Below are 15,345 nucleotides of genomic sequence, written 5' to 3'. Positions count from 1 at the left end.
GTAGAAAGGGGAGAATTGCGGTCGTTTCTGGCGGGGAGAGCTGGACGCGCTACCCCTGCTACATGCGGGCTGAGACTCAATTAAACCTACGTTTGTCTTCAATTTAACCCTATAAAATTCAAACAAAACAACAGGGAGTCAAACTTGGCAAATGTGTATTGCATAGGTAGATATATGCATAGGTAGATCGTCGGTCGGTCTTGACGGTCCAGTTAGCTGGGGCGCAGTCGATCGACAAGTTTAGTGGATTTGCGATTGCGGTCGCTGGTTCGAGCCTCAGCTAGGTCATGAAATTTATAAAAGGCCAACGCCGTAGTATAAAACTCAATAGAGTCTACGGCTTGGTCTGGATAAATTGGCGTCTGATCGCCTATGGAGGAGCGGTACGGCAAGGGATAAGGGCTTGCGGCTTGGTGATACTCCTCCATAGATCCCTACCGAAGGGCGTTGACGCCTAAGAACGGTGTATATATATAGATATACACCGATGGCTTCAAAATGGAAGATGTGTCAGAATGCGGGATATACTCCAGATCACTGAACCTTAGTATAAAATGAGATATTGGCAAAAATATCAGCGTAATCCAGATTGAATTGGCTAGTATCTCCATAGCTGCAAAAGTATCATAAAGTATCATAAAAGAGATTAAAGATAAAGAAAAGGTACAATGGAGTATCATGAGGCACTAACCAAAGCTTCATTATTTTGATTCTTGGAAAGAATGTGGTTCGTTGTCGTTCACCAGTGGTTTCAACTTTAGATAAAAAATCAAAAATTTTTTGACGATTTTTTGAGTTCTTTAGTAATATCTTCTTTCTGGTTTATCCCACAATATTCCATGAGTTTCGATATGATAGCAGTTCGAATTGCATGCGTGATCGAACTTTTTTTTCTAGCTGAAAACGAATCGGTTAAATTGATTATTTCATTCATAGAGGTTCTGATCAATAGAAAGCTACAGACATAAAAATTACAGCGAATATTTCATTGAGATTCTGACCAATAGAAAGCTACAGAAATAAAAATTACAGCGCTAATTTTTGATAATATCCCGTCGTCAACCATTACGTCACATGCCATTCGTTACTATGCAAAAGTGAACATTCAGTGACATTAATGACAATTAATGTTTTACAACTTGTCACAGAGAACACCCGGAAACAGGTTTAGCAAATATTCAGGTGAAGATATCAATAAAATATTAGTTAAAATAAAAAAAATTGTCACTTGTATTACATGGTATACAGCCAACCACAGCAAAACTTTTTTATTGCGAATTTTTATTAGTTAAAATGATTTAAAAAGAGTTTTATTTATGACATAATCTTACCGAATTATTCTCGAGTTCAAAAAATTTGACACTTTGACATAATTTCACTCCCCTTCGGGTCGTGAAATTAAAACTGTCAAAGTGTCACTCGGGATACAAATCGATAATTTTAGAGCTCTCGAGTAATTACTACTGATAATACCGGAAGCTTTTGAAGTAGCGTCTGCATTCTGCGTCTGAATCCAAGTTTAAATTGATGGGAATTCAAGAAAATGGCTAAGAAGTTGTACTAACAATTCAATAATATTTGACTTATCTCAAACCAGCTAAATATTTCGTCTTTACATCAAATTCCTTACAACAAGTAGAATGATATCTCCAAAATTTATTAGGAGTATCAGGTAAAAAACATCGTTTAAGATCATCCATGATATTTTCTAGCTTTCAAATAAATTTTCATCATCCAGCGTCAGAAGTCCAGTGCTAAACATATGCCTCTTCCTCGTGTTTCCAACCCTGTCTATCTTGCGCCGCTCTCATCGTTTTTATTTAGCCTTTTAAATCGTCAGTCCATCTTGTAAGTGGTTGACCAACGCTTTTCTTGTCTTTCCTTGGACTTCATTCCAATAACCTCTTTGTCCATCGCCCAAAAAAAATTTACACTGCTCAAAATTTTCAATATCACATTTTTGGGGTGAAAATTTTCATTTTAACTCAAACTTTTGCACAAAAACACTCACTAAATAAAATTTATTAGTCGATTATATTTTTATTGCGTTTCCATACAATTTTATAATTTAAAATTAAACTAACGAATTTTCTTTGTTATAGATATTTAAAGCGAGATAACTTGTCAATTTATTCGAAGAGTAAATATTTATTTGATAAATAAATAAAAGAAGTGTGACACTATTTATAGTAGGCCGCTCACAACCTGGCCTATTTCTTTCCGAAGCTTCTCGGCTTTACCAGACAATTAGACCGATCAAATAAAATTACAATACATATGTAATTCAAAATGTAATTCCGTACAGGTTGGAATAAATTTTTCATCAAAGTTTAGGTCCAAATAAAAGATATTTTCAAGAAAGTATATGATTCATATGAGGGGATCATTGTTTAAATAATTAAAAATTAATCATTTTTGCACAAAATTTACTTTTTTAACTGCTGCGGTAATTCATGTTTTTATTAAGGATTTTATTATTTTTTTCTGCAAAGACGAAGAAACAGTCTTTTATATGAGACTTGCTAAATTAAATTTGACCCATAATTTATTTACATAATTGTAAATCAATATTGAAAAACAAATTTCCAAAAAAATATTATTTGCAATATAAATAAGCACTATAAAATATTTTGTTTTGCAGAAAAAGTTGCGCTCTAATATCGCAATAAATTGACAAAAAAATTGGTTGATAAATATTGAGTAGTTTATGAGATATTTAATTTGTTTATAAAAAATTACAATTTTTTCAATTGCAAAAACGCGGTTGTTGCCTACAGAGTATATAAGTTTTTAAGGTCGCATTTGTTTAGCTTTTATGTATCGATAACAAATCGATAAATGTATTGACAGATCAAAATTTCGATTAAACACCCCTCCATAATGGCGTTTGAAAATTGGTATAATTTGTTTTTAACTTATTTTTTTAATAACATCGCCGGGATTAAAAATTTTTAAATTATTTTTCGATATTCGTATTCTAGGTAATTTTTGACATACCCACAAAAAAAAATTTTCTAGAAGCATTTTAGGCCGAGATAGCTTTTCCAGTTTAATAATTCATAATTTGTTTATTTATCAATATTGACAATTAAAAAGTACGTTAGTACATCTATTAACCTTAATACTTAACAATGTCATTTATAAACATAATAAAAGTTGTAGAATATTTTAAAAAATGATGATATTCGTAGCACCTCAAATGAAAACTTTTTGTCTGAAAATTGGCGGAGGAGTAGTTTCCAGTAGTAGGAGTAGTAATAATGGGCCAATTTCAATATTTTCTATTAATTTGGGGTAGCATATAAAAATAATAACATCTGCATGACCCTTTTCACATCCAAGATAATCACAAAAGAGCATTAAAACAAATTTTTATTTAAAAATTTAACACAATAGTAAAATTTCGTTAAAGAATCACAAAAACTTTGTTCTTTGTACAAATCATTGTCAAAATCTCGCAAATAATAATGTGAATACCTACAAAATTAAATATATAAAAATAATGGAGGACAACCTCTATATAAATATATTATGTTTATAAGTGAATAAAAATTAACAAATATATACACAATTCTTAGTGTATTACCTGTTAAAAAGATTATAGAATTAATTGTAAAATACATATATATTTTAATACATAGTACAAAGAAAAAAGCCTTTAACAAATTTTAATGCTAATTCAGTATTATTTTTTTATAAAAATCTTTTGTGTCAACTTTTATTTAAAACATCTAGAGAAAAAATAATTAAAAAAAATTGTTTATAACAAATTGACGAATATGTATTGTTAAAAGTGTCATTTAGATGTACTATTTTTATATACTACCATAAACTAAAAAGAAACATTGAAATTGGTCCATTATTAAAGAATATATTGCAAAGTACTACTGCACCACTCTTCATGCAAAAAGATTTCAGTTAAGGTCGCTTCGAAAATCATTATTTTTTAAAATATTCTTAAATTTTAACTCTATGTGTAAATGACATTGTCAAGTAGTAGGATTGAGAGATGTACTCACGCACTTTAAAATGTTAATATTGATAAATAGACAAATTATGAATTTTTAAACTTGGAACAGCTATCTCGGCAAAAAATGGATCTAGAACTTTTTTTTCTTTTGTAAGTGTGTCCAAAACTACCAAGAACACGAATATCGAAAAATAATTTCAAAATTTTTAATCGCGGTGATGTTATTAAAAAAACAAGTTTTAAACAAATTACACCAATTTTCAAACGCCATTTTGAAGGGGTGTTTAGTTAAAATTTTAGTTTGTCAATACATTTGTCGAAAATACACATAAAATCAAACAAAATGAGACCTTTAAAACTTGTATACTCTATCGGCAACAACCGCGTTTTTGCAATTGAAAAAATGGTAATTTTTTATAAACAAATTAAATATCTCATAAACTACTCAATATTTATCAACCAATTTTTTTGTCAATTTATAGTGATATCATAGCGCAACTTTTTCTGTAAAACAAAATATTTTATAGTGCTTATTTATATGGCAAATAATATTTTTTTGGAAATTTGTTCTTCAATTTTGATTTACAATTATTTAAATAAATTAAGGGTCAAATTTAATTTAGTAAGTCTCATATAAAAGACTGTTTCTTCATCTTTGCAGAAAAAAAATTTAAAATCCTTAATCAAAACAAGCATTGCCGCAGCAGTTAAAAAAGTAAATTTTTTGCAAAAATTACCAATTTTTAATTATTTAAACAATGATCCCCTCATATGAATCATATACTTTCTTGAAAATATCTTTTGTTTTGACCTAAACTTTAATAATAAATTTATTCCAACCTGTACGGAATTACATTTTGGTTTTATTTTATTTTATTGGGCTAAATACGTTTCATTTCCGCGGCATTCGGAACGAGCGCTACCCCGAAGTATATAAGAATGACAGATTCCTTTAGCAGGCCAGTCAGTTATCGACGCGTAATAATTATTGTATTCGAATCGAGTTGTTCGCCATGTATTTTGAAATGTATTAGTTATTGGAATTATTATGTTTTAGTTAGTAAAATCATAAATTTGAGATTGTAAATAAATTAGATGTATTAGTTTGAGTTATTTGTAAGCATTAAATAAATTACATAAGTGATGTAAAATAAAATAATATAAAGTAAGTCTTCCTTTATTTAAATTAAACTTAGTGCCTAAAAACATAAATAATAAAATAGTAAAGTCAACCGCGTAAATCAGTACAGAAGTCTTATCTGACATTGGTGAAACGCATATCTGTCAGTTTTATTGGTCGAATAACTTTATTCATCGAAGAAACTACTATTCGTCGTTGGTGAAACCGGCCATAGTCATATGTAAATAAATGTACTTAGTACACGATGACGTCAATGTAAAAGTAGAATACCACGGTTCCAGACTTCTCCGGCAAATTATGACTTCTGTAATCGCGAAACATAACCTGCCATAATTAACATATTTACGTTGTCGGATTAAAGAAACGAGGCTGTAAATTTGTCGGAAAAGAGATCGACAATATTTTGTAATTAATTATAAGTACTTTCAATTAAAAATTAACAGTTTTGTAATAACAAAACTGTACCGCGCTAAAATGACATCTTACGAGTGTCGGACTTGACGAGCACTCCCTCTTTTTTGTCCGACAAAAATAATTTATTTTATTTTAACGTATAATCTTTTGATTCAAATTAAAAATTATAGTTTATAAAAGCGCCCAACCCGAAAATGTTCAGAAAGTGGCCTCGCTCAAACGAAGCATTTAAAACCATTTTTAAGACTTTTGTAATCATTTTCAAAAAAGGATGGTGTACTGGGGACTATTTTTAATATTGGGCGATGCTAAGACAGAAGTTAATGAGGTCCAATTATCTCGATCAAAGAACACAAAACTTTAGGAAAACCTCAAAAAAATAAAGGAAAGATGAAAATTTGAGAATAGGTAGTTGAACTATTGAACATTATTATACAGGGTGTTTCATTGGGAAACGGAAATACTTTAATGGTGAATAGAGGTCACCGAGCCGGTTCTTGATATAGTACATTTTTGCCCTACCGACTTTTATAACCGAGTTACAGGGTGTTTTATCGATTTTGCCCATTTCTTTCCTAAGCCATTACTTTAGAACCACCCTGTATATTTTTTTGATATTTGGTACACATATGTCTCATTAAAAACCCAAACGACCGACATACTAACCATAAGAAGAATCCAGGTCCGGATTAACAAAAAATTATAAAGTAATTGTGACCTTAAAACAACACCCTGTATATTGAAATCTTGAAAATATGTTTGCATATTTGAAAAGAGCACAAAAAAGTAAGTTTAATGGTTAGCTTCAATTTTTCGGCCAGACAATTTTATGACTTTCATTTTGAAATTATATTGAATTTTTTAAGAACTTTGACATTAAAAAGCAGATATTATTAACTTTTAGTTATAAATTATTAAAGTTAATGAATAAATACTCATTTTAAAAATAATCAATGCTTACTTACCACATTGAAACGACCCAATTACTAATGACAAGAAAAATCCAGGTCCGGATTAAGAAAAAAATATAAACTAATTATGACCTTGAAACAACACCCTGTATATTGAAATTTTGAAAATTTGTTCGTGTATTTTAAAAGAGCATAAAAAACTGCGTTAAAAGGTGCATGTCAAATTTTTGCGCAGATAATTTAATTACAGCAATTTTAAAATCATATTGATTAATTCTGTCAAGGTCACAAGAAGCTACCAGAAAAATGAAGAACAATCCCAATGTACTTAGAAAATCGATTCGAAATATTTTAAAACGAGCAAGGAAATGCATAGAACAAAATGGCGGACATTTTGAGCAGCTGTTATAGTTCAAATATTTTTAATTTATGTTAAATTGTTGAATTGTAACGAATTTTTGTTTTATCTGCTTGTTTTACTGCTACATCTACTAGTAGTTTTTTTAATTCTTTACTAAATCATTAAAATATCCCAATTCTAATTTTTAATGATGTGCATATAGCTACAAATCCAGAGAATATATGAAGCCAGCGTAGTAAACAAGTATTAAGTATTTTTAAAATAAGTATTGATTCATTAACATTAAATTTTTGTTAAAAGTTAACAATACCTGGGTTTTAATCTCAGAGTTCTTTAAAATTTCAATATAATTTCAAATTGATGTAATTAAATCAAGGCGAAAAAAATAAAATAAGCCTTTAATCACAGTTTTTCATGCTCTTTTAAAATGCGCAGACAAATTTTTAAAATTTCAATATACAGGGTGTTGGTTCAAAGTCACAATTACTTTGTATTTTTTTTTCTTAATATGGACCTGGATTTTTCTTGTCATTAGTAATTGGGTCGTTCCAATGTATTAAATAAGTATTGATTATTTTTAAAATGAGTATTTATTCATTAACTTTAATAATTTATAACTAAAAGTTAATAATATCTGCTTTTTAATGTCAAAGTTCTTAAAAAATTTAATATAATTTCAAAATTAAAGTCATAAAATGGTCTGGCCGAAAAATTGAAGCGAACCATTAAACTTACTTTTTTGTGCGCTTTTCAAATATGCAAACAGATTTTCAAAATTTCAATATACAGGGTGTTCTTTTAAGGTCACAATTACTTTATAATTTTTTGTTAATCCGGACCTGGATTTTTCTTATGGTTAGTATGTCGGTCGTTTGGGTTTTGAATGAGACATATGTGTACCAAATATCAAAAAAATATACTGGGTGGTTCTAAAGTTATGGCTTAGGAAAAAAATGGGCAAAATCGATAAAACACCCTGTAACTCGGTTATAAAAGTCGGTAGGGCAAAAAACAAAAAATGTACTATATCTAGAAATGGCTCGGTGACCTCTATTCACCATTAAAGTATTTCCGTTTCCCAATGAAACACCCTGTATAAGAAAAAGTTCTTTATAATACCCCTTTCTCGTCGGTGAAAAATATACATTCAAAATAATTGGAATTGGATAAAATGACTAATTCTAAGCAACTTTTGTTCTTTAGAGTTTTTTCGCTAACTCAGTACTTTTTGAGTTATGTGCGAGTGAATATGTTCATTTTTACCAAAAAAAAACATGTTTTTGGGTGGTTTTTCCCAAATAACTCAAAAAGTAAGTATCTTATCGAAAAAAATATTCTTAGCAAAAAAAGCTCTTAGCAGTAGAAGCAGAGTTGTAGCTAATGAAAAGTAAGTTCTTCTTCGTCAAATTCCAAATCGAATATTTCAACGTGAAATAACCAAAAAAACGGAACACTTTTCGGGGAACACTCATTACAATTGTTTTAAAGTGTTTAAAAAAAAGGTTTATTTTTGTTAAAAAAAACTTCAAACATTAAAAGTAAGTAAGTTACGCTGAAAATATTGTTGGTCCCTTTTATTTTTTGGTAAAAAGAATCACGAAAATCACCACCTCTAGCATCCCAAATAAAATTAATCGTTACAGCTTCACAAATTACTATGTATTATTTATATGATCTGTAAGTCTCATCTTTAGTCAAAGTGCTTATTTTTGAAAAGATTGTAGTTAAAATGGCTTGAACGAGTCACTAATCACGAGTGTATACAAATTTCGAACAGTCATAACATAACCAATTTGTGTCTAACAAGAAAACAAAAAATCCAAAATATTCAGAAAAGCAAAGCGTACATTTTATTACAGTTTGAGATTTTTAGTATTAAAAATAATTTTTAAGTTATTTTGAAAAAAATGGAATTTTTTTCAAAATTAAAAAACATTTTTACTTTAAAACCAAATTTTTTCAAAAATGAGCACTTTGAACCAATGAAACTTATAGCTTATATAAACAATAACTAAGTAATAGGCGAAGCGGTAACGATTAATTTTATTTGGGATGCTAATTAGGGGGTGATTTTTGCTATTCTTTTGACCAAAATATAAAAGGGACGAACAATATTTTGAGCGTAACTCACTTATTTTTAATGTTAAAAGATTTAAAAAAAAACAAAAATAAACCTTTTTTAAACATTTTAACAAAGTTGTAATGAGATTCAACCGGAAAGTGCTCCGTTTTTGGTTATTTCACGTTGAAATATTCGATTTAGAATTTAACCTACTTTTCATTAGCTACAACTCCGCTTCTACTGGGTATACAGACTTTATGCATACACCATTTTTTCACTTTTTTATAAGCTATATTTTTGCCAAGAATATTTTTTTGCGAAAAACCGTCCAAGGACATGTTTTTTTGTTAAAAATTAACATTATCACTCGAAAATAACTCGAAAAGTATTGACTTGAAGTGAAAAAACTCCATAGAACAAAAGTTGCTTAGAATTAGTCATTTTCCAATACTTATCCAATTCCGGACTTATTTTGAATGTATATTTCCTCAATTTTTGTATAATAGAGGGGATGTAGAATTGTAAACTTTTTCTTATATAATAATAGACAATTTTAACTACCTATTCCCAAATTTTCATCCTTCCTTTATTTTTTTTTTGGTCAGATTGTTGTTTGATCGGGCTAAATATGTAGGGGTAATACTAATACTACTAGATAAGCAGCATACATGTGAACGCCCATTTGGTAATACATAACAACCAACAAAACACAGACCAAGAAGTAGAATTTGAGTTTTTTGTACAACCACCAAATTTTAGATCTTTTACAAAAAAATTTAAAATATATAAAATCACCTACATAAATAATGTGCAAGGATTCTCATTTTAATGAACTAGACTGTACTATTTTTGTACTAAGTCGTACATCAGCAATTCGTTTATACCGGGTGGGGAATTGGAAAACGGGCCATAGGAAACTCAATGTAAAATTCTAAACTGTTGAATTCCTGCTTCCCTAATTATTTTACATCAAAAGACATTAGAAACTATTTGTAGAGGATTGAAATCTGTATTGAAAACAACTGTTAAAATTGTTCTACGAATTAAACATATTCCAAAATTTTGAAAAAATGTAATACATTTTTCAATTGTTCAGCCCAAAATTATGCCACACACAGTGCAATAATGTGTCACAATGAAGTTATTATTTTGACATTTTTGAACTGTCAATATTTTTATTTTATCATTTATTGTTTAAAAACAATACAGTGGATAAGATACCCTCAGTTGCGGAGAAAGTATTAATAATAAAGATTTTTTATTCAGTCAATGGTGTGAGCACTGTCAGTTAAATATTATTTAGAAACGTGTGGCCCAACTTTTACACACATACCTACTGTGGCAAATGTATTATATTTTTGAACATTTTGGAATGCATTTAAATCGTAGAACAATTTTAACTTTTGATTTTAATACAGATTTCAATCATCTACAAATAGTTTCTAATGTCTTTTGATGTAAAATAATTAGGAAAGCAGGAATTCAACAGTTTAGAATTTTACATTGAGTTTCCTATGGCTCGTTTTACCATTCACCACCCGGTATATCGATTACCCTTAAAACACATCGAAAAATATAGTCAATAAAGCAGGATTTATTTATTTTCAGGAAAAGCTGCAGCGACAATTAGACGAGCAGTCCCAACGTTATGAAGAACAGTTAACAGAATTACATTCTGTTATAGCCGAACTGACGAGGAAATTACATCAGCAACGGTCAATGGCTATAGCCGAAGAAGAAGAAGTATCAGGTGAGAGATTTCTGTGAGATTAAATTCCTTATTTATTGTTGATGTTCTTTTGCCGGGGTAGAAAATACGTGAAATGGAAAACTAAGGATAATGAAACGTTTACAAAACGATATAGAGGAAACTGTTTGTGCCAGTGAGATTGGTCTTGATTGGAGGGATATTTATCCAGCTAATACAGGAAAGTGGTGTCTGTGATTAATTCGTGTACTTAGTAAAAAGTAAAAATTTATAGTCGTGAAATAGAAAAACTTTATATTCAAATTATTCCAAAATGAAGTTAATAGTTTCTTTAAGATTTTAATTTCTGGCAGGAGTAATAAATGATTTACATAATTTAATGTCTTCGAATAATTGAGTGTCCTATGTATCTTTCTTTCCTTTGAGGTAAAAAGAAATGTTTTGGAAAGCGCAAGGATAGGGAGACTACGTAAATTATAGTTTCTGCAATTATTTTTACTTGGCGTTTCGTTCACTTTAAAGTTTATCAAATAGGCCTGGATCCCGCGTACCAAAAAAAGTTGATTAATAGCAAGCTGAAGATTTATTAATAGCTTAACAGTGTCTAGTCGGACAAACTTTGATGTATGGGAACACTGGAACAGGGAAATTTTAATTGTGGAACGTGATTTTAAGTGTGGAATGTCTCATCCTGACAAGTTTATGATTGTGAGAACTAGAGGTTGTTTTTAAGATTATTCAATAGCAAACTTTATATAATATATGAAAAAATGTTTGTCAGACAAATATGTTGGGCATTTTAGTAAGTCCGACATGTCGAACATGTCAAATAAAAGGAATTATATTGGTGGTAAATAGCAGTCTGATTTTTGCATGAGAGTTTAATGAAAGGGTGACAAATCAATTGGAAGTTCTGTCTCACAAAATACATGGAACGTTTTCGTAGTTTGACGTTCGAAACCTGTAACCTGTTCCACAATTAAAACTTCTCCTGTTCCAGTGTTCCCGTACATCAAAGTTTGTCCGACTAGAAACCGTTCTATTAACAAATTTTCAGCTTGATCTTAATAATCTTTTTTTTTTTTGGTGAGCGGGATGCAGGCCTAAAAACTGATTAGTCCAAGTAATGAAGCTTAAAATAGGACAAAACTTCGCAATTTTTACAGAACGGATCGATTTGCTTGACAATTTAAGAATAAGTAGTGAATAATCCAAGGATCAAAATATATATGATGCTGAAAGGCGCTTTTACCATGGGGGTGGTTGCCACCCCATCTCGGGGGTGGAAATTTTTTCTTATATTTTGACCACAAAAGTTGCTAAAAACATTCATTCTAAGCAAAAAACTTTCTATACATTTTTTTGGTAAAATTAATAGTTTTCGATTTATTCGCCATCGAAAGTGTTAGTTTTATATCGAAAAAAATCAATGTTTTTAATTAAGTTTTCTGCTAATAACTCCAAAAGTTTTCGTTCTATCCAAACAACTTTACTTAAAAAAATGTGCCTATAAAAAAATAAACAAAACCGTATTTTTTAATTCTCTTTAAGACCAATAGTAATCGAGCTATACTTTATTATATGTTAGCTCTTCTTCGTCAAATGCTAAATATTGTAGTTTAAAAGTCAAAAGACGGGAAATCTATGCATTTTTCGAGGATAATTTGTTCAAACTAATTTAAAGTATTTAAAAATATATATCTCCAGAAATAAAAAAATGTCTCCAGCTCAAAAATTAAGTGACTTATAATGAAAACAATATCAGTCCCTATTTTTTTTTCAGCGAAAAAGTGATCGGAAGCAACATCCTAATCACCACCCTAATTAAAATTAGTCATTGACCTTAATTGGTCTTCTTTATTTATGAATTATTAATAGGTTCTATAGTCCGTCCCACCTTCACTTTATAGGATCCGAGTTTTTACCGCGCTGATGCCGATTTTATCAAAAAGAATTTGTAATCGAACATTAGAAATATTAAATTAAAACTGTTTTAGAAAGGCAATCTACAATTTTAGGATTCATATGCGTAATAACTATAGTATAGCAAATAAACTTAAACGCATACGAATTCTAAAATTGTAGATTGTCTTTCTAAAACAGTTTTGATTTAATCTCTCTAATGTTCGATTACAAATTTTTTTGATACAATCGGCATCACCGCGCTTAAAACTCTCATAAGGACTGCATTGCCTATGTTCCCTATACTGTAGAGTCAAGGTGGGACGGACTATAAAAGTTAGACCGGCTTAGAATGATTAGTTTAAAAAAATGGAGTTAAAAGCGAATGACGAATTTTTTTGTAGTTTGGAAAAAATGGCCTTATCTTCAGAATAGAAAGATTAGCATCAGATATACGAAAAAATGTTTAAATATGAAATTGTAGCTTATTTAATTCCTAAGAACCTGGTTTGCAAAAATTTTTTCTACGGCAAAAATTGAGTCAGCTATTGACAATAATTAAAACTTGCAATAACATGCAAAAACCACCTTTACCAACCCTTTCAAAGTCACCTTTTTTGCGACTAAGGATTTTAGAAAGATTTAATATTACCTAATAGGTTTATAGATCTTGTTAAAACCTACGAAATTCGTTTTAGCAAACTTTCTAAGATAAAAAATAAAAAAGTTACGGTTAAAAAATCAATATATTTTTTTGAAAAAAAAAAGGAGAAATCCAATTGCAAGCATAGTAATGTATGTTAGCGGTGTTTTTAGTCATTGACCCTATTCATTATTCTTTATTTATGTATGATTAATAGATTCTAGAAGTTTGACTGGCGTAGAATGGTTAGTTTTAAAAAAACTGGAGTTAAAAGCGAATTACGAATTTTTGTAGTTTGGTAAAAAATGTCATTTTCTTTAGAATAGAAAGATTAGCATCAGGGATACGAAAAAATGTTTAATTATGAAATTGTAGGTGTGGTTTGAAACAATTTTTTCTACGGCAAAAATTGAGTAAATCGTAAATGAGTATTATCGAAAAACATTGAAGAAGAGCCAACGTATAATAAAGTATAGCTCGATTACTATTGGTCTTAAAGAAAATTAAAAAATACGGTCTTGTTTATTTTTTTAACAGGTATATTTTTGTTAAGTAAAGTTGTTTTGATAAAAAGAAAACTTTTGGAGTTAGCAAAAAACTTATTAGAAACATTGATTATTTCGATATAAAACTAACACTTTCGATAGCTAATAAATCGAAAACTATTAATTTTATCAAAAAAAATGTATAGAACATTTTTTGCTTAAAATTAATGTTTTTATTACCTTTTGCGGTCAAAATATATAATAAAAAATTTCCACCCCTGAGATGGGGTGACAACCACACCCATTGTAAAAGCGCCTTTCGGCATCGTATAGATTTTGATTCTTGGACTAACCACTACTTATTCTCAAATTTTCAAGCAAATCGATCTATTCTGTAAAAATTGCGAGATGAAAAGCTTCGGTTCCTGAACTAGATTGACTGCTATGTGATTCTCGAATAAAACTCGAAATTTGATTACATTTATTAAAATGCTTCGTCTGGTCGACTCTTCTCTATGAAGTTGAGACGTGGACCCTTAAAACATCAACCGTACATAAATTGGAGGCCTTTGAAGTGTGGCTCTACCGGAGAATCCTCAAATTTTTATGAACGTCGCTTACCTCAAACAAAGAAATGCTGCATACAATAGGCAAGGAACTAGTACTTTTCAACACAGTGAAAGTTAGAAAAACATTATACCCAGGCCACATACTGAAACATAATAAGTACCAATATGCTGAACTAATAGTGAAAGGAAAGAGCGAGGGAAAGATACGACTATAAAGGAAAAAACTATTGTTGCTAAGGAACATCCGACAATGGACTGGGCTAAATTTTGAACAGCTAATAAGAACAGCTGAAGACAGAGAAGAGTTTGTAAATTAATTAGTTAGCCAACCTCCATTGAGGAGAGGGCACTTTAAGAAGGAGAAAGGTGACAGCTATGGTCATAACTGTCTTCCTCCCACTGATTATGTTTCTCAAATATTTTCTATTTATAGCCGCATAAGAAAGAGGAGGATGAATGAATATCTGTACGAAGTAATTCACAATTATACACACATTGACGACACTAGCAAATCCTTCCTATGATGGGATGCGTGAAGGCGAATGTTTGGCGTCTCAAATTTGCATCATATTGGCTAAATTATGGTTACACTAAGAGTAAAGACCCTCCTTCTCCAGGTTGCAGATTGGGTGTAGGGCCAACAACCATACATTGGAAAAACACTCACTGTGACAGCCAAAGAAATAAAAGCCAGACGAACTTTATGCCGACGACCTGATAAACAAAGTAATGGACACGATTTGGAACATGAAACGTGAGCATATTGTATAATGGAAAAGTAATATAAGGAGATGTCTCCTAAACCAGCTAAACAAGAAGTGGAAAGGGACACGAAGAACTTGAACACGTGATAATGATGATTAGCAAGAAAAAGTTAACAGAAGGTTAACTCTACATCAACCAAACCCCCAGTAAAAGGAGTGACGCACTACAACTATGTCGGCATCATAATAAATAAAAAATAGAAAAGCTTGATCCACCTTTAATCGAATGAGGGTATTTTTCAAGAGCCGTAATCTCTCTCTTGATACAAAAGTATGAATGTTGTGATGCTACGTCTTCTCTGTCTCTGTTTGAGGTGTGACTGTATGGGAGAATATTTAAGATCCCGTGGACTGGTCGAGTCAGAAATGAGGAGGTCCTCAAAAAAATGAAGAAGAACCAAGGGGTATTAAGCAA

General features: G+C 30.3%; 1 protein-coding gene across 5 annotated transcripts in view; it reads left to right on the top strand.

The window, feature by feature from the left end:
• Positions 1 to 15,345, top strand: part of LOC114338265 (colorectal mutant cancer protein) — a 619,539-nt gene that overhangs the window by 490,381 nt on the left and 113,813 nt on the right. For all 5 annotated transcript variants that reach the window (XR_007698823.1, XM_050654064.1, XM_050654063.1 and 2 more), the window contains exon 4: positions 10,468 to 10,609. Coding sequence is in view for 4 of the 5 variants with exons in the window: in XM_050654064.1 (XP_050510021.1) it covers positions 10,468 to 10,609 (142 nt within the window). In the remaining variant the exon portion in view is untranslated. The remainder of the gene's footprint in view (positions 1 to 10,467; positions 10,610 to 15,345) is intronic.

This window comes from Diabrotica virgifera, chromosome 6 (genome assembly GCF_917563875.1).
Source record: "Diabrotica virgifera virgifera chromosome 6, PGI_DIABVI_V3a".
Classification (NCBI taxonomy): Eukaryota; Metazoa; Arthropoda; class Insecta; order Coleoptera; family Chrysomelidae; genus Diabrotica; species Diabrotica virgifera.
This window is presented reverse-complemented; position numbering and strand designations above follow the sequence as displayed.